A 20963-nucleotide genomic window follows, 5' to 3' on the forward strand; every position below is an offset into this window, starting at 1 on the left:
GGGCTATCTTTGCTGCTGATTATTTTCCTTGAATAAAATAATATCTTAACGTGATTAAACATCTTTAAGTGTGATTTCAAGACATTTAGAGAAATAGCACATGTGTGGCTCCATTTTTCTCATTTTCTAAGCACCAGTTAGGAGTCCTTCCAACACAGGCCAAGCAATTGAGGGACTTTCTCCCCCTGTCAGACATTCCGGGTTTCAAGGAGTTCTTGCGCTGCCCAGCACAGGCAATTACTTCCTTTGAATTAGGAAAAATAACACTTTGCACTTATGGGAAGGGGTTTTCAACATGTAATGGGGTCAGTATGAGACCATTACAAATGTTTTACTCCCCCCATTTCTCCTGCCATTCTCCTGGCCTCATGTAAGTCCTGCAAAGGGGTAACTATCTTCATGCTGCACAGTGCCTCAACCTAGCACATGAGAAGTGTTCAATATATATATTTGTCGAATAGTCATATGAAATGACAAGAGATCAGTGAACGCTCTCTGCCCAGTTCTCCACCCCGCTCCCTCCCCACCCCGGCCCACGCCAACTCAGCACTGTTAGCCTTAAACAGACCCATGAACTGAATCCTCATAACTCGAAATCCTGGGATTACTAAACTGGATCCATACATTGTTAGAGGAGGACTGAAGGAGGCCCTGGCAATGGCTGTGTCTGCTTGGTGAGACACTAGCAATATTTAGAGCAAAAGGACATTACACAGAGAACTGTCACTCCACACCTGAAACAATGAAGGGACACACAATACATCTAGGAGATACTGATCATTTCCCTTTGTATGCATCACATAGGGTATTAGAGAAGCTTTACTCAAAACATGCTTTGCTTGGCAGAAACAAAAAGTATAAGAAACGTATAGTCCATTTCAGAGCGCCCTGCGGTGCAGATTGCTTTTTGTTGTTGTGACGTGGCTGATGTTTGTGTAGGTTTGGTAACTGGACTAAGTTCGGCATGATATGGGGGTTAAAGGAAAACCAAATACATAGCTAATATTCACCTTAACAACCAACCCGTTGTTTTTCTATGATACCAGGTAAAGGCCAAATGCAGACATTCTTGACTTTATGCATAAATAGGGCTTCTAATACATGAATAGATAAAGGGCATTTTGATATTGAACAAAAAAAAATTAGAGAATATCGTATTCTATTTTGGTTGGCAGAGGGAATATCAGCAGGTATTCTCATGGAATGTTTTTGAAATGATACCAGGGCTTAGAAAGTCTAAAAACTGTGCCCTAATCTCTTCACTGGAACCTTCCCAAAGATATCTTAGACTGTCTCTCTGTTACAAACTTTCTGTTCCCACCTCTCCCTTGACATCTCAAGACGTCCAGAAAAGCAGCTAATCAGTTTTTGGTGCAAACCCAAACTCTGAGTTTTGGTGAAATTTGTAAATGAGAATACACTTACCAACTTAGGTGAAATCATTTAAAAACTCTGTTTCTGAAGGCCTAGGTTTACATAAGACCATATTTAAAGAATTTAAGCGGAGTGAACAATCAGGAGAGCTATAGGATACAGGCTTTGTAATAGTATTGTGATCAGACAGTCTTCTAATGGTGTCTACATAGCAGGGCGGGTCCCTTTCCTGGCCAGGCAATGATAACTGTCAAACTGGCATTTATAATGCTCAGGACTAAGAAGCTGGCAGCACAAACAATGTGGGAACCATGTTCTCTGGTCCGGAGGAGCTTCCCAAACGACTTCCTGAGCTCTCGTATGCAGGCCTATTTCCTAACTTTTCGGTTTCTAAACTGAATCTACTTGGTGCTGAAAAGGTGAGTTTAGCATCAGAAGGGAGATAATAAGATGAAGCTATTTCCGTGAAGATCTTCTCGATCTTGTGATATAGGGAAGAGGCTTGAAAACTACCCAAATTGACTAAATATTAAACCAGGCTATATTCAGAGCCTACAATGTGCTGCCAGAACATGGGAAACCTACAGAACGAAGGCAGGTTCCTCCTGGGATGACTAACGAACTATTCACCCAAACTTTAATGCTGTGCCCTCACACCATGAAAGGAAAACAGGAAAACAAAGTCTGCAAACCGTAACTCATAGAACCAAAGAACCACATATAAAATGAATTCCTCGAACACAGGGGTCCGCACGCTCTGACTCTGAGAGACCACGTCTCTGTCTGTGGAACATTATTCCTTCTCTAATAAACTTCCCTTTTGTCTCTAACTCTGGCATGTGCTTGAATTCTTTCCTGCACGCAGTCAAGGACCATCTCTCTTGGTGCAGGAATCCCCACTTGGGGAGATTCACCCTGTCCCACATCACTTGGACTAGGCCCAACTGCAAACTAGTCCCAATCCTTTACTCTATAGACAGAGAAACTAAAGACCAGAGATGTTCAATGACAAACATTCTCCCCAGCAAGAGCTGGGTTTCACTGTTGGTTAGTGGTCGAGCTTGGGCTGGGACCCATCAATCTTATCTCCTAGGGTCAGTACTCTGAGTATAAGATGAACCCTGGCTTCTGAGTTTGGCTTCCATCACACAAGATTGCATGGGAACTGAGTGTTATAAGACTTGTCACTTGGGATGTAATGTGGTATGGGATTTATAGTTTGGAGCAGCTGGGGTTTTTTTCCTACTGAGAGAACACAGGGATAATAATAGGATTTGAGAGTATTCTGGGTTGATTCCAAAGAACTATGTGGAAATTCTAGATTTCCACATAGGCTTTCTCATTTGTATATACTCTTGTTTTCCTTCTACTGTAGCTGAAATGAGATGCTGGGTGCACGTCTCTGTGCCAGCAGCCTCCTGCATTGATAGAACTGAGGGTTTATGTTTAATTGCATGGCTATATCTTAATCCGGCTAACCCCAGAACAAGCCAGACAGGCCACGCCACATACTTTGGGAAGAACTTGAGCTCTCATAGAAAATCCAGGTGATGGGAATGTGAGGGAAGCGGAGAAAACTGTATGAAAGGTGGGAAAGGTGGTGCCCAAGAAGGTTTGTGACCACAGACTGTCCAGGAGATTAGAATAGATCCCTCTTGGGCCACCTGGGAGGCTTGGATTAGGCAATGAGAAGGCCATGAAAGGCCCTCGTGAAGGGGATGCATCGTGGCAGGTCTCATAAAGTGGGCTTCTGCTGCTTTACCCTATTCTGACTCAACCCAGCATTCAGAGTGAATTCTGTATCAATCAGACTCCGCTGCCTGGGAGATAATTTACGTATTTAGAGGTACAACAGACATCAGAGACATTTCTAAAAGTAAAGATGGTCCAGTGAGCAAAGTTAGCTCTTGTAAAAGACTAGAGACAGAGACATCTACGCACACTTCTACTTTCCGTTTAAAATGGGTCGATGGAAATACCATACTCTTTGGGTTATTATCGCACATGCTATGTTTAAGTAAAAAAAAAGAAAAAAGAAAAAAAAAAAGAAAAGAAAAAAAAGAAAAAGAACTCATGCAGGTCTTCAAATATGTCTTTTTTAAGAAGGTAAAGCAAGGGGTAGAGAGGCAGAGACACAAGTCCACATGGAAGAAGAATAACATACAGGATACTTGCTGGCTTTTGACTGCTGGCTTTGCTTTGTTCTCCAGCAATATTACAACAGGCAGAAATGAAAGTACGTTTTGTTTCTCTCTCTGCTTTGTTGATATCTGTTTAATAGATCTCATCTAGTCTTTATTGATTTTCCTTCTGCCCGCCATTTTAGCAGTTTTTGGTTTGAATTTTCCTGATGTTCTGGCCCTGAGCCCTCATCCCCAGGGAATCAGCCTCTGCCTGACAACCCCCTACTCTAGGCTGCCCTGCTACAGACCTGAATCACTTCAAGGGGGAGTCGATTAATGGTTTATGTTAATGAAAGAAGCTTTTCACAGAGTCTGAACTCTGCAGTCTGGAGCTCTAAGAGGATCATTAGGAAGCCAAGAGAGAGGCAGAGCTGCCTCTGGGGTTCAGACATCTTTGAATGTAACTACTATTGGAAACAAAGGCTCTCCTTAGCAAGGCCCCAGGGCTGAGGCCTGCTGGAAATGCATATAATAAGTAACAAGGATAACCCTCTCACAAGACAGAGTTAAAAAAAAAAGAATATTGTTTTAATATGGGATTTATTCCTGGCTGCTGGTCATTGCTGCTAGTCTACAAGGAGGCTTCAGATTTCAAAGAAGATGAATAAAAAGGACGAGCTTGGACAAGCTTGGAGGAGAAACAGGCCTAAGGGGTGAGAAGGTCAGTAGCTGACAGCCCGTGGGAATGTCCTGCTGACCTCTCTCTTCCAGGCCCAGGCAGATTCCATGGATGAAATGAACAGCTGAAAACCACCAGGAGATGCTGCCTGTCTGCCAGAGGCCCCCTTGGAGTTATACGGGCTGTGATTTCACACAGAGCCAGCACCAAGAGTACACACTGACCAGTGTCCCAGCCCAGTGGAAGATAGAGGAATGAGATCTACTTTGGCGATGCAGCTAGAAAGCCCAATGTCAAATATGGGGGGGTGGTGGGGGGAGGGCAGGGGGATCACTGTTCCCCAAGAAAGCAGCACCCTCAAGGTATCATTTTGTATTTCCAAAGGGCTTTAGGTGTGAATGTCTTCAAAATTCTCAATTTACAGCAACTTAGATGACTGGTAATCTCTAGACTAGAGACCATTTGGATAAATGGCAGAATCAGGTAGGCAGACCCAATTTTTAGAAAGTGGTTTTCTTTCTCTGAAACCACTTTCTGGCAAAATCAATGGCAGGTGGGGGTGGGGGTAGGGAGGGGAAAATGGAAGCCCAAGATCTCTCTCTAATCTCTGATTTCTAACATTCTGAACCACATGCCACAATCACAGACATTATTATAGCCCTTTTCCCTCATATTTTTCAGAAGTGTAATTGGGCTTTCTGCCAGAATCTTGCTCACTCAGATCTTTGCTGCTAAGTGCAGAGCCTTTATTTTCCTTGTCAGCAGAGTCACCTTAATTGTCATGCCTGAAAGAGCCCCACCCAGCTCTGTTTGGTACCACATGGTTTTCTTTGAAAGGCCCTGTTGTAACATCTAGAATTGCTGGGTGTCCTTTTCTAAGTAAACAGGAAATATCACTCTGTTTGAAAAAAAAAAGAAACCCTCTCCTCAGCACAAATGCAATAATATGCCAACTTATGTTTCCTGTGAATGCTGAACTAGGAGCAGGATCTATTTCTCATAGCAGCACAGTCCTCTTCTTAGCTTCCAAAACCTCCAGTGAGCAGAATCTCTGGGAGGCCCAGCTCACCAGCACATTTAAAAAATGTTTCCACTGATTTTTGGGAGGCAGTAGCATCACAGTTAGGAAACATAACAATAAATAATAATAATAAAATCTGTGCAAAATCACATTTAAGGTTGCAAGATGGTATGCATCTAAATTTTAGTCACAGTAAAGAGTCAGTGTTCTGACATTTGACCACTTTTCAATATCTGAAAAATCCGAAACCTTGAGTCGGTCAGGAGAGTTGACACAGACAGGGGAGGAGGAAAAAACAGGGATGGGTGGCTTGTTTCCCATCACATCAGGACCTGGGTTTGTGTGTCAGGCAGGCGCAGCCCCACCAGCCCTCCACAGACAAGCACGGTGGAGGCCAGCAGGATGGGAACTGCTTTGGTGATGCCCACCAGAGAGCCGAATATCAAGTTCCCAAGGACGGCGGCGGCTTTGCAGAGCGCGTTCAAGAAGCCGAAGCCTGTTGCCCTGCAAAGAAAAAGAGAAAGTGACTTCCAAGTTCCCAGCTTCAGACGCAAATGTCTGTCTGGTGATATCCAGTGATCTCCAGGTAGATTGTTTTGTGTATCATTAGAGCAAGTGGCTAAACGCCTGTGAGCACATCTGGAGGTAGAGAACCCTAGCTGTTGGTATTGCTTGTTGCTTTTTCAGCCCTCTTAACTTTCTCTCTACCTCGACTGATTCTTAATTCTGCCCACAAGTTCCAATTTATCAAGAGAGGAAACTTCAGGGAGTAAAAAAAGTCTCTTCTCTCTTCCAGGGTTAAATGAATGTATTTCTTTAGTTTAGTTTTTTTTTTTTTTTCACTTCTTATATTTTCTTAGCTTAATTAACGTGCGAGGTTTTAAATCAATAAAGCCTGTTTTCAGGGAAAATCAGGATTAACTAGATTGTATCCTCTTCTTTCCAGTACCATAAAAGTTAACTATCATGATCTCTTACCAAATGTTTTCCATAATAGACAGAAACTGAATACTGAGCTGGGCGGCCTATTTACACATTTCTTACAACCTCTTTAAAGTTCCAGGCAGGAAAACAAACCTCAGAAAATATTACAGAAGGGAATCAGATTGTATGTTTAGAGATCTTGCTTACTCTGCCGGCATTTAAGATGTACAGTACAGGTGGTATATCAATAAGACACATCCCATTCCCTAAAACAGTCTTTGGAAAAGAAAAACTTTGCTATCTTTATGTGTGTTGAATGTGATTTATTTTAAGTCATCTAGGCAAGAAACTTAATTTTGCTCCTGACGGTATCGCTGTCACTAACATCATGAGATAATGTGAATTTTCTCTGCCTTTACGCCAGTTTAGTTTTTTGGTCTGTCACAGGGTCCACACTTGTATTAAAGGCACGTTCAATGCAGGGTAATTGTTGGATACATTTTCTCCCTCCAGAGGAAAACACATTTTATATGCTGCAAAATGCAGCATTTACTACACATCTTTCTTTCTTTGATTTGTAAATTTGCAAGTCTAGGTTTTCCTTTGGCCAATCATAACAACTACTCATCACTACTTGTGCTGTTCCTAGTGACATGTCCTAATATGTATAGGTATTTATTGAGGTTATTATCCAACCATCCCCCTTCCCGCACCATAGGAAAGAGATCAGCCTTCCTCTTGTGCTGCAGAAATGGAGCCTGTGACTTAGTAGAGGGCCAGTGAGTTTACTGATTAGGAAAAAAAAGGGGTGGGGGGTGCAGCAAAGCACTGACTTTCTTTTTGGCCGAGACATATAGAAAGTAGAGTAAGGAAGGGGTGTGACAGAATTTCTATTTGAGAGAAACAGGAACTTCTTGAGAAGAGGGTGAGCTAATTTTGTATTCTTCTTTCTGACTTGTTTTTAAAGAAAGAGACTAGTAATAGCAAGAACTACCAGAAAGATAAGGAGATTTAATATACTGATAACTATTTTCAAATAAAATTGTTTGAGGCGACATGCCCGGTACCAAAGGAGATTTCTGTAGAATGACATCATCACCTACTGGTTCTCCCACCTCCACAGAGATGCCCTGAGGCTGAAATTTTAAAAAATTAATAGATTTTTTTGCTCCCATTAACTGATACATTTGACTTCCCATTAGGGAAATTGTATGTATATGTTTAATAAATATTTCAATAGTGGTATGTGCCAGGCACTATTTAAAAAAAAAAAAATTAATCAACTTTTTTGACTAGTTTTAGGTTTACAAAAAATTGTGTGAAAAGTAAAGAGTTTCCATACACCCTCTCTCCCTCCCCCACAGTTTCCCCTATTAGTAACATCTTAGTGTGGTACATTAGTTACAATTGATGAGCGTATATTAATATATTATTAACTAAAGTTCATTGTTTACATTAGGGTTCTCATTTTACATTATGTATGCTACGGGCTTTGACAAATGTATAGTGGCATGTATTCACCATTATAGCATCATACAGAATAATAGTTTCACTGCCCTAAAAATCCCCGGTGTTCCCCCTATTTATCCTTCCCTTTCTCCCCCCAGCCTCCGACAACCACTGATCTTTTTACTGTCTCCATAGTTCTGCCTTTTCCAAAATGTCATATAATTGGAATCATAGTATGTAGCATTTTCAGACTGGCTTCCTTCACTTTTTTTAAACTACATTTTTGTTTCATAAATTACCAAATGTATCTAGTAGGATTAACTTGTTCTGGAAAAAAAATGATTAGTGTATATGTTGTTGATAAGAGTGAAAAACGTTCTTCTGCATGAAGTCTATCGAAACTGAGACTGCAGAATGAACAATGTAGAATTTATATATGTGTTAAAATAACTATATTTTCCCAAGCTATAAACCTCCAAATAGGGTAGATAATATAGGTGGCTATCTCCTTATATTACTCAAACTGTAACAGAGGAAAGGACAACTTCCTGAGATTTCTGCCCAGCACTAAGTGATGCATCAGAAGCATCTGGTATTTGAATCTTTTAAGAAATATGATCAAACACTTATTTCCTAAGAATCTCCTTTTTCATTTACCAAGCAGAGGGAGTTCTGCAGATGAAAATCTGGTATAGATGCAAAGCATATAGCCTCCTTAAATTAATGCTGGCATTCGAGAAAATGTGACTGTCCTTTTCTTGGATAAGTAAATTATTTCTTCAAATACATGTGGCCGGAGGGTGTAATTTTCTATGCATTGGCGGCACAGCTGTCTTAGAAAAGTTATTCTCAAAGTGACTCTCCCTTGAGGAGGAAAGAAGCTTTTAGTTTATTTGTTCCCTTGTTCTTACTTAAAGGAGGGACATTAACTTCTGGAGACTGGCAAAGCACAAGTCACCTTGTACTTCTAAAGGCCTTTGAGGATGGGGAGCTCAGAGCTTGCAGGGCCCCCACTTATCAGCGGGACAGGCTACTGCATTCTTGATCAGACTAAAGATATATTCCATGTCTTCTTTTACCCAACAGGCACCCAAGAGAAAGAATGAAATGATCTCTCATCTCTCTGTATGCTCCATTCCTTGTTCCCCTACCTCTCTGGCCAGAACCCTTTGTTTTCAATTCTTGCTCAACCTATTTATTTAAATGGAAATTCTTTTCCCAAACAGTACCCTGTTGACTGCAGCAGTCCTTGTCCCCATTCCACGAAGGCGGCCCTTCTTCCCCGCACCATTAATTCCCTCCGTTTAGAGAACCGGGCGCTGGTGCAGGCAGCTGGCTTAGGCTCAGCTGATGCGGGATGTGCCTGTTGAGCGTCCACTGCTGCAGCTGGATTGAGGCTACTTCTCCAGAGCCTTCACAATTTAGTGAGTTCTGGTTAATTTATGTGATGTATATAATTATTTGTACTAATTGGTAGCCAGAGAAAGGAAACTGCTGGCTCCATTCTGGATAGAGTGAGGGCAGTTTTGCCTTCCCTTCCAGCCTCTTTATTATTTGGTTTTTCTGACTTCAGGGCAGGATAAGCTAGTATTTTTTGAGGCTACTAGAAACATTGGCTGAAATGCCCGTCCCACCTACTGATGACATGGTTATTAGAAAGCAATATTAAATATTACATTTTGAAAAGGACCGAAATGGCGTAGATCTAGACTGAGCTTGTGGAATTTACCTGTTAAAAGGATACAATGTGAGCATTCTCTTTGTCTAGTCTAAACTTTTGGAAAGGAACTTTTCCTGGAAAATTCAGTCCAATCACTGATACAAATTTCTCAGCACTGGGCATTTTGGAAAGTACAGGCAGTCCTTAAATCAGGAATACATCGTAATCTAAAGATTCATCTGCAAATTAGCTATTTGAAACAGAATGAATTTCATTTTTCTCACAGAAGCAATATTACAGATGATGGCTAGGTCTCTGGGTTAAGCTAAAAAAGCTATTTTCACACGAATCTATATAAGTTAAAGTATTACAATGCTAAGAACACTAGAAACTTCTTGAATATTTGTCTAATAATCAAATCTGTCCTTAATATACTATAAATTTACACATTCTTCTATGCATTTACTCATTTAACAACCATTCATTAAATATCTATTATCTGCCAAGTACTGTACTAGGCATGAGGGACCCCGAAATGAACAAGATGAAATGCTCATTTACACTGAGAAGTGCGAAGAGATCATGATAACACAACATGCTAAGTGCAGTGATGAAGATACTTGTGGGGTATTATGGGGCCCAGAGAATGGGAAGTGATCTCGGGCTGGGGTGGGGGAGTTGTGGATGGCTTCTCAGAGGGGATGGATGAGAAGAGAATTGATTTAAAGGACTAGGAGGAGCTTGCCAGGTGAAGGATGGAATGTGGGTAGAGGTATTCTCTGTCTCTCAGAATATCCTCATATCTTCTTAACTTATCTCTGTGATACCCCACTCAGGTTTGCCTTAGACACCCCCTCCAATGGCTTCTCAAGTGCCAAATGGTCTGCCTTCCTCCAGTCCCCAAACAAGTCTCCCACTTCCTCATGCAGCTATTCTCAACTTGGGGTGAAGACAACAGTCTATTTAAACTAGGGTACATGGCATGTAAACCACAGGCTTACTCATCAGTGCTCAAACCTGAGTACGTAGTATCACTTGTGAAACTTTTAAAACACAGAGATATGGCAATACCAATGCCCAAGGCCATGCCACCAGAAATTCTGATTTTACTGCTCTCCTGGGGGCCCAGGCATTGGTAGTTTTGGAAGCTTGTGTGATTTTAAGGTATATCCAGGGCTGAGAACCCTGCAGTCTCCCAGAGACATCTGAATTTTTGAATTGATTTGGATTTACTGTTATATACTACAGGACATTACAAAAGCAATGCATCCACTTCACCCCTCTAACAAATGATTTTCATTTCTGAATTCCTTTTAGTGTACTTCCAATCATATCCACATTGTTTCAAATCACAGAATTTATAGAATTTTTTCTTTCTGCTTTTTGCAATCAGTAATGTAACTGTCCCATGTAATTTATGTTTTGTTTAAAATGAAGCGATTTAGCATATAACCATTATTTCTGTAATCATGCCATTGGATAATTAGGAGCTTTCCAAGTTGGGGGGAACATAAACAATGTTGCAGTGAATCCCTCCACATATAAGCGCTCCTTCCTTTGGATTTGTTTGTTAGAGAACGTCAGCCAGGGAAGGTGTTTACGATGTGGTGCTGTGGCCACAGGAGAGGAGTCCAATGCAAAGGCCTCTCCAGCCTCTTTCTTCTCCTTCTCTGCTCCTGCTCTCTTAACCTCTCTTGTTCACCCTGGTTTCACAGCTCATGTGCACCAGAGACAACCAGCTTCTCATCTAACCAGAACTTTCCTTCTCTTCCAACTCTTATTCAGTTGCTACAGGTTGGAGTTGGAGCAGCCATGTAGGCTGGCCCTGCCAGGTGACGCCCTCGCTCTTGCTCCCCTCCTAAGGGTTGACTTGAACCAATAGTAGGTCTGGAGTTAGCTTTAGTTTGGCCCAGGCCCCATTTTTTGGTGTGGGGCCTTATATTCTTTACATGCACTCATCACAGCCTCTTTCAGGACTGACACAGGGATGCTTATGACACTTGTAAAATGAACTAAGGAATTTCCTGATACCTTTAAAACAGGTTGGGAGTAGATTTCCGTAATGGACATTTTAATGGGCATTAATAGGGCCGTGTTTGTTTATTGCTGTCATGCTGTCATCTTGCTCTTTCAGAGAAAAAAATCTAACTTTACATTAAGTCAGAAAAGACTGGATTGCTTTCTGATTGTCAAAGTAAAAGTTTGTCTCGTCCAAGTAAGTAGTGGCTGTGTGGTATGTGTGAGGTCTGCACATGTCCTTCTTAACTTGGAGAGATGGCATCTTACACCACTGCAGGCGGAGGTCTCCTCACTCTCACATAAGTGGAGAAGGACTTACCTATGAGCTGTGAGCTGGGAGGAACCTCTGGGCCTAAAGCCACCCATCGTCTCCCTCCCATCCCCGCTACCATCGAAAGTCTCCCTGATTCTTATTCCTGATGAAATGTAAATGTTCATGAATAGGTAATAATGGAAGCCTTTGTGTCTTATCATTTATCTGGTAAAACTAGCTAGGAAGTGAGGGTCTGGGCCAAGGTAAGTAATGACAGAATGAATGTGAACATTAGGAAGCAACTTGGAGTTTATCTAAGTCCAAGGTTCATGAACATGGCTGTATATCTCAATTACCAGGTGAGCATCTCAGAAACAGATTCCCAGATCTCCTCCCCAGTCTTACTGGGAGTGGATAGATATGTCTGTACTGGGAGTGGCATCACGGAGTCACAAAGGTGGGTTTGAGGTTATAAGATCCAGGGGAAGTTACTTCCCCTCTTTGTGCTTCATTTTCCTCACCTGAAAATGGAATAAAACTACCTATTCTTATAGGGCTGGAGTGAGGATTAAATAAGGTTAAATGAGATCATCTTAATATACAGCACAGTGCCTGACTCACCCCCCATTTTTCAAATGAGGAGATTAAGCCTCAGAAAGGTGACAGGGCTAATCTAAAGTTCCCCTGCTATTTTCTGGCAGTGTATGCATCTGAATTCTGGTCTCTTCCACATTGTTGATGGAGAAGGCTGAGAAGAGGAGGAAGAGGGTCTCTCATAGGGAGTGCTATATGGGGGATGGGGGGCTGACAGCTGAAAGATCAGGAGGTCATAGGCTGTGGATGGCAAAAGCGGATGAGGACAAAGAAGGACAACAGATAGGTGAAATAGGTCAGGCAGAGAAAGACAAATACTGTATGACTTCTTCTATGTGGGATCTAAAAAAAAAGATGTCTTAAAACTGAGCTCATAGATACAGAGAACAGATTGATGTTTGCCAAGGGTTCAGAATGGGTGAAATGGGTAAAGAGTGTCAAAAGGTACAAACTTCCAGTTATAAAATAAGTAAGCCCTGGAGATGTAATGTACAGAATGGTGGCTATAGTTAACAATGCTGTATTGTATATTTGAAAGTTGCTAAGAGACTAGATCTTAAAATTTCTCCTCACAAGAAAAAAAAAGCTACAACTATTTACATACAAATATCAAATCATTATGTTACATATCTGAAACTAATGTAATACCATATTTCAATTATTTCTCAATTAAAAACAAAAAGGCAGCAGAGAGGGAACTGAAGAATAACCCTCCTTCACTTACAATTGGCCCAATTAGCTCACCTAGGAGAGTGAGAGAACTCAGACAGGGAGGAAAGCTATTGCCTGTAACCAGGTGAATTTTAGAAAGCATGTTTCATTCATTCATTCATTCATTCACTTGGAGTTATGGTAGTAGATAAGGAAAACATAGGCCCGTCCTCAAGGAGCTCACATTCTATTGGGTAACAGATAGCAAACAAATAAATGTATATCTAAAAGCCTGTTATCATATGGGCTGAGAGGTCATTTGCTTTAAAGTACTTTAATACAAAGAGAGGTTGTCTCTACACCCATAGAATTTAAGACACGTTAATCGGAAATCCACAGACTAATTGTTTATTTAGGGCTTTAAATATTATTTTAGGAATCTGCATGAGAAGGTTTGTTAATAACGACAGAGATGAGTTTTCATTGGTGATGTAAATGGTGTTCAAGACATGCACTTGCACCTACTGAATGGGAGAATATATTCACAAATGATACATCCAATAAGGGATTAACATCCAAAATATATAAAAAACTCATACAATTTAACAATAAAAAAACCATGCAATTTAAAAATTGGCAGAGGAACTGAATAGACATTTCTTCCAAGAGGATATACAATGGCTAACAGACATATGAAAAATATTCAACATTACTAATCATCAGGGAAATGCAACTCAAAATCACAATGAGATATCACCTCACACTTGTCAGAAAGGTTATCATCAATAAAACAGTACATTAGTGTTGGCATGGATTTGGAGAAAGGGAACCTTCACGCACTGCTGGTGGGAACTAAAAAACAGCATGGAGGTTCCTCAAAAAATTAAAAATAGAGCTGCCACGTGATCCAGAAATCCTACTTTTAGGTATTTATCTGAAGAAAACAAAAATGCTAATTCAAAAAGATAAATGCTCCACTGTGTTCATTATAGCATTACTAGTAATAGCCAAGATATGGAAACAATCTAGATGTCCATCAATAAATGGATGAATAGAGAAGCTGTGGTGCGCGCGCGCACGCACACACACACACACACTGGATTATTCAGTGATAAAAAAGAATGAAATCTTGCCATTTGTAACAACGTAGATGGACTTATAGGATATTATGCTAAGTGAAATAAGTTAGAGAAAGATACTGTATAATCTTACTTATGTATAGAATCTTAAAAAACAAAATAAATGATTAAAGAAAACAAAACAGAAACAAACTCATAGATATAGAGAATAACCTGATGGTTGACAAAGGGGAAAGGGTGGGGATGGGTGGGAAAAATATAGCACATACAATTCTGTACAGTGCATAATACATGATAATGATAATAAATGACTATGCTACTGGAAAAAAAATAAAGACATGAAGTTGATTGGAAAGAATGTTCTGCCCTCAGTGCAATGGACAAACATTCTCCAAACCCAGAAACCTCAAGCCAGTGAAAGGGTACCCTTGACCTAGACTCCAGATGCTAGAGTCCACTGATCCATCACCCTGATATTTAACAGCATATTCTGATGCCTGACCAGCCCCAAGTCTGGTGGCCCTGCTGTCAGCAAATCATAATGTCTATGGCCCTGTCAATGCAAAAGCTTATTTAGTACCCAAGGGCAGAGATATGGACTAAGAATAGCCTAAATGACTGTTTTTGTGCCTGTTTGCACATTTGGCACAATGCAGTTACTGTTGGAATCTCAGATAATGATGGTAAAGAGGCAGATTCTACAGCTAGAAAGGGCTAGAGATACAATTTATTTAAATCTCCTCACTTTATAGATCTCCAACAAATGAAGCACAGTTATGCTGAATGGTCTCCCTGAGGTCACGTGGCTGGTCAGGTAAAAGATCCAGGCATATAGACCTTCAGGATTAAGCACGAGGAAGTAACGGGAACCTCTCTTTCTAAATAAGAACAATCCTAAGGGGAAGGCTTAGGTTGATTAATTCTGGGCAGATGTTTTGATTTTAGCTCAGCGAGGAAGAGGACCATCTGACAGTGCCGGGTGACAACAGCAACTGCCCAGCACCAGCAGGGAATAGCAGGTGGGAATGATTTTATTTTCAAATCCTTTCTGAGGTCATGTCTAAAATTGTAAGAGGGTAGAAAGAAAGAGGCCAGTGGCCAGAGAAAGGCAGGAGATGTTACCAGAAAAATGTCCGTGAGATGGACCTGTTGGGCTGAGGGGTCCTGTGCTGAGTTGGAGGGCAGCAGGGAGAGCCTTGGTTTCATCACTTACAAAGTGGGAGCTCCTTGCCCTGAGCTCCATGGAGCAAAGGTAAAAATGGACACAGGAAGTGTGAGCAGTGGAGTTCCACCAAACCTGCAGTGTGTCAACAGGAAGTCACTGGCTGAATGCAGAAGGACATGCGAGAACCAAAAGGAGCTGGGGTTCATGGCCTATTGTACCCGGTGGGCTACGTTCATGACTTTCAAGAAGTTTAAAACCTTGACTAAGAGGGAAAGAAAAAGAAGGGGTCAATAAACTATGGGTAAATCTGGGTCAACCTATCATTATATACTCTTTAGTCTTTGAAAATTCCAGTAGATGAGGGAAAATTTTATTTTTTTTCCTCTGTTAAAATATAGGAGGTGGGGCCTCCAACAAGTCATGACTGAAACCAATAAATGAAATGTATCTTCTCTTGGCATCTCCCAATCTTATTCCTAAAGATGGTTGAAAGAAATTTAGGTGATAGCAGTGCCTGGGAGTGGAGAAATAATAGAGAAAGGAAAATTGGAACTTTTAGCCTTTTCTCCAGAAGTGGGGAGAGGTGAGGTACTAGCGATTAAATTTAATTTCTAACGGCCAATGATTAAATAGATCATGGCTATGTGGGCAAAAAAAGTGTTCTACTGTAAGTAACCACATGGGGTGATCTGATCTTAAATTCCTAACTAGGCAGGTCAAGGCGGGTAGTCATGCCCCAGGAATATAACTTCTTTAGTGAAAGGTTTATCTTTGCCTTAAGCAAGCCCTGTCCATTGTTTCTGTGCACCTAGGTTAACACACCTTTGAAATGCCTCTATTCAGACACCTCCTTCTAAAGTGTGACCGCCCTCAAGAGAGCACATAATCTTGTTAACTATTCTGTAATCCAATCCCCACCTCACTTTCTCCTATCTACATTTTATCTTCCTTAGGTTTCCACCTTAATTCCAAATGCATAAAAGAAACCGCAAACTGTTATTCTCCAAAGCATTTGAGATCTTTCTCCCTGGCAATTGTCATCAGTTTTGGCTCAAATAAACACTTATAAAAATCTCTACAGGTTCGTGTTTTTTACATTGACACTTGGGTCTTTGGATCCTTTTCTGTGTCCCTCAAATCATGTGCCAGTCACTATCCAAGAACTTTCTGAAATGTCACTGATCATCTGTTTAAGAATCTGCAATCATTATGTTATGCTTATTTTTGATGTTAAAATGCAGTAAATAGAAGAATGGCAGTGGCATTTACATAGTGGAAAAATGCTACCCAAGAAGAAATATATTATTAGGTCTTTGTCCCCAGTTCTTGGCACAGAGCTCGAAAAACTATCGGGATTTCCTAAGTGATGTGAGTGTCTTTTTTTATTCAGAAGCCCCTTGAGCACACCAGAGTTTATGTTAATGAGGTGACTTAAGGTGTGGCCTCTAGGTAGCCTCAGGATGGGGCTAATCACCAGAAAGACCAAGGTTAAAATTTTAAGCTGCCTTTATGACTTTCACCCACTGACCTCTGAGAAGGAGGGGGGTGGGGCAAGAGATTCGGCTCTATCAAAACTCTTAAACAATGCAATTTGATAAATTTCAAGGGTGATGAATATGTGGAGGTGCTGGGAGGGCGGTGCACCTGGACAGGGCTGGGACGCCCCAGGCCCCTTCTCCCATACCTTGCTCTATGCATCTTTTCCATCTGGCTATTTCTGAGCTATTGCTTTTTAAAATAAATGGGTATGTTAAGGGTGGAAAATTTTCCAGTAAGCCAGCATTAAGGGTTTACTCTGCTTCTGTAATCTGCCTACTTGTTTGATGTTAACCAAGGTGTGATTCTAGGCTTTATAAGCTGCCTCTTTTGGGAGCTCGGAACTGCATGGTAGAAGAGGCTCACAATTCATCTCGATTGGTTCTGTGGGTCTTAGATTTGATCGAATCACAACAGGTAAACATACATAAATATTTCCCTGAGTTCTGTGAACCATTTTAGTAAATTATTGAACCTGAGGTGGGGGTCAGAGGAACTCCAATTTATAGCTGGTTGGTCAGAAGTACAGGTGATTAGAGTCTGAAGTGCGGACAGTCCTGTGGGACTGAGTCTTTAACTTGTGAGATCTGATGCCATCTCCAGGTAGATGGTGTCAGAATTTAGTTAAATTTGAAAGACACCCATTTGGTGTCCAGAAGTGAAGTGGTGAGAGTAAAGGGCAAAAAATAGAGCTTTCCCTTAAAAAATATCTGCAGTTTTTGTTTTACTTCACTTTTTAGGTACAGAAAAGTGCTACTCAACAAGTACATATGATTTTAATTGTGAATTTACCTGCCTCTTTAGGGTAGCTTATAAAAGACACAAAATTAATAAAATCAGAATGAAAGAGGGTAAATCAGGAGAAGAAGGAGCAAAGCAAATATCTGCACCATGTAGGTTTGGCGGAAACGTAGGCTCTCTGACTCTTGATTGTACAGAGAAGAAAATGTAAAGAAGTACCCAATTTTTATCATATAGTAAAAAAAAAAATTACATAAACGAGAACATTTAAAAATAGAGTCAGAGCTGCCATCTCAGAGGAACTGCCTTGAGGGCTTTATGCCTCCAATGTTCTACATGTTAAAGCAGGGCAAAATAACCTTTGGACTGGGCCTAAAGCAACACTGTCTCCTAAAGAACAGTTTGCAAAGATAACAAGAAAGCAGATATTGTGACTAGGGGACTGATGACAATTGGACTGAAATTAAACACATCGTTTGGAATTAGCATCACTATGTTAGCTTATCTGCACCAATAGAAATGCCTTCCTTATTCTCCTTCCCTTCCTCACAAATACCCTCTTGCTTTTGTCTTCTAATGGAACACTATTTGGGTTTCTGCCTGAATCAGCGCTTCCAGAATAGTTATTATTTTTTAACTCAAATAATTTCTTATTGCCTCTCACTGTGACACTTTATTTTCAGGTTAACAATATGAATTGAAGAGGCAGAGCAGCTTCCCCGAGGGGGTCCTAGAACCCCTGGCATGCTGGGAGCGTGGTAGACTCTTCCGAGAGGTAAAGATGAACTGTAATGGGCAATGTCTTTTCCTCATTGATGTTTTCACAGGGAATGCAAATGTGACACCTATTAAAAGTCAAAGGTATAGCATTGAAAGTAAAATCTGTAATGTGGTTGACAAATGTGCCTTTCGAGTGTTATAGCTTTCATAATGCTTAGACTACACCATAAACTATGTTTCCCAAATACAATCAATTTGACTGGGATCTTGATAGGAGTTGTCTGTTAAATGGTCACTTGTTAGCTGGGGGCCTAGAATCACAGTATCCTATTGTGATCATTAACAACAGATTCTAGAAAATGGACGAGGAGTTGGCAGTGCTGAAGTTCTATTATGAAAACTTACAGCCTCTTATCAGAATTCTTGCCAAGGCGTCTTCTATTCTGCCTCCACAGGGAGAAGAGGCTATATGGTATTTTCTCACAAAACAATTGGGGTTTTACTCTAACAGCAGAGCCAGAGATCAGTGGAGGCCTCCTAATGTGACCCAGAGCAACATGACAGAGATGGAAGAGAAGGTTTTGTCCTAAAAGAGTAGGTGGTACCAGCTAATTCACCTGGGCCTGGTAGTGCTACTCTGGAGGACAAGTTATCTCTGAATCACCAAAGGAAGTGATATCCTGCAAATTATCCCATAATGTCTCCTTAAGTGCTGGAGAACGTCAGCCAGCAACAGTGTGGTTGCAGGAGAATGCACCTTGCAGATCTCCCAGTCACTGCCCTGGCTGCTATGCTCTGAAATTCATCACCACGTTGTGCTGTTCCAATAACTGCACCTGGCAGGAATACTACAACAGGCTGGTTCCTCGGACACGCAGGACTCCTCTGAGGCTGGCATTGTTGCTACCCTTCTTTCCCTGCAGCAGCCTTGTCAGACCTTCCTTAGACTGCTGGTCTAGGATGGTCCCATCCAGCCATCCACCCTTACTCAGGCTTACACTGCGGCTATCTCAGACTTCACCTCCTCTCCCGTTTTCTCTCACACAGACTTCTCCTAATAAAAGCTGTGCATGTTTAATCCCATCTTGTCCACTGCTTCTCAGAAGACCTAAGCTAACACAAACAGCAATTTGTGTGTTTATCTGAGCTGACATTTAACCTTTCCAACAACAGAAACATAGCAGGTCCATGTTTCTCATAGGACCAACCAGCCCAATTTGTGTTTTTTTAAGCCAGGTTTTTGTCATAAGAAAATACTCATTCTTCTATTACTTATGGCAGAGGGATAAGCATCTGATTCATCTAAAATAGTATCAAACTCTTACAACGTATAACAAAAAGGTAGTAGGCTATGATATAGCCTTGCTTTAACACTGAGGAGTTTATTTTAAAGGTTAAATTTAATCTACATCTGGGCTCTGTTTGCAGAATGAGAGCTTGATGAAATAAAGCTCAGTGAAAGCTGCAGAGTCTTAATCTTGTTTTTGGCCACACCCTCATCCCAAGGGCCCTGGCATCTGCCCCAGGAGCTTGTCCAAAAAAAGAGAATTGCTGTTTGTTGAACAAATGAAGGAGATGCCGTGCTTGGGGGTGTATGGTTCCTTTCAGATCCTAAGTATTCAATAGGAGGTTACTGAGGTTTGAATTAGAATATTTGATAAGCAGACATAAGAGTTTCAGATAGGAGTAACTACCAGGTTCCTGTAAGCTCAGTAAACAGTTGTTCATGAAGAAGAAATATAAGTTAGAGAGTCTTGACATACTGAGAATGCACCCATTGAGGTCAGTAAACAAAAGGAGGGACTCATGATCAGTTGAAAATCGATAGCCCAAACGTCTCTCCTTAGTCCTAGAAAACTCTCCTCCATTAGAAGGTCCAGACAACACTGGCTCCATCCCAGCAGACAGGGGCGGTGACAAAGATACACAACATAAAAGAAGACAAGACCATTTGTCTTCACTCATGTCAAACTGCAAAACAGGAATTCTATTCTTTTAATTGTTCAGCTGCTGAAGCTCAGCCACAAAGCTCTACCTTCTAGCCCTTTTTCTGATATGAGGTACAAAGTCTCTGTGTCTCCATTTGGGGACCAGATGCATAATTTTCTCATAATAGGAATCCTTTTTTTGGTAACTGGAAATGTGTTGAGCTTTCCTCCAACAGACCAGGAAGGTCCAGAGATACATTCTAGAGACCTTCTTACCTGCAACAGTAAGGAAAGGACCCTCTCAGGGCTGATTAGCGGCTACATTATGGGCCACATCAGGTTATTAGATCCTACCCCTCACCACCTCCTTACAGCTTCCTCACACTATTAGTTGACCAACTAAGTCACGGACACAATCATATTTCTTCACTGGTTTCATTGCCCTATTAACTCCTGCTAGCAACTATATTCCCCTACATTTCCCCTTTAAGAAATACAGATGGAACCTACAACTTCATAAGCCGGGTATTTTTTGGATTTTCGGTTTATTTTCTATGACTTTTTAGTGGTCCTGTGGTGCTTAGAGTGCCTCTTCCTAGAGGCCTATTTTCAACATACCTCCGGTCTGTGGGGTACAGTTCCACAGTGACCACATCGAGAGAGTTCCAGGCCGAGATGGTCAATCCGTTGTACAGACACAGCATACCTATCATCATGGATTCGCTAGTTCCAAACCAAAGGAAGAAACAGCTGATGCCCGAAAGTACCATAGAGCCACCTGCCAACAAAGCAGACAAAAGGCTGGGATGTTTCCTGTCATCTTGGTAGAGTAAATACCCTTGGGTCTTCAAGTTCTCACTGCAACACTGAATCCCAAGGGGAAGCTACAGACTCAGCTTGGCAAAGCTCAGGCATGGATGCGCTCACCTGGATAAAAGGTTTGCCTTTCTAACTGCCTTCTGAACACGGCGAGCATGAAATGCATATCATCAATTACTCAGCTACTAAAGTGGAAAAACATACATTAGTCACACATAATTAGTTTTC

General features: G+C 41.2%; 1 protein-coding gene across 1 annotated transcript in view; it reads right to left on the bottom strand.

The window, feature by feature from the left end:
- Nucleotides 1-532: 532 nt before the first annotated feature.
- SV2C (synaptic vesicle glycoprotein 2C) overlaps nucleotides 533-20963 on the bottom strand; it is a 163313-nt gene continuing 142882 nt past the window's right edge. The window contains exons 12-13 of the mRNA XM_016137145.2: nucleotides 20535-20694; nucleotides 533-5701 (exon numbers count right to left, since the gene is read on the bottom strand). Of these exons, the coding sequence (XP_015992631.2) occupies nucleotides 5518-5701; nucleotides 20535-20694 (344 nt within the window). The 3' untranslated portion in view covers nucleotides 533-5517. The remainder of the gene's footprint in view (nucleotides 5702-20534; nucleotides 20695-20963) is intronic.

Source organism: Rousettus aegyptiacus, unplaced genomic scaffold, assembly GCF_014176215.1.
Source record: "Rousettus aegyptiacus isolate mRouAeg1 unplaced genomic scaffold, mRouAeg1.p scaffold_m13_p_8, whole genome shotgun sequence".
NCBI classification, from domain to species: domain Eukaryota; kingdom Metazoa; phylum Chordata; class Mammalia; order Chiroptera; family Pteropodidae; genus Rousettus; species Rousettus aegyptiacus.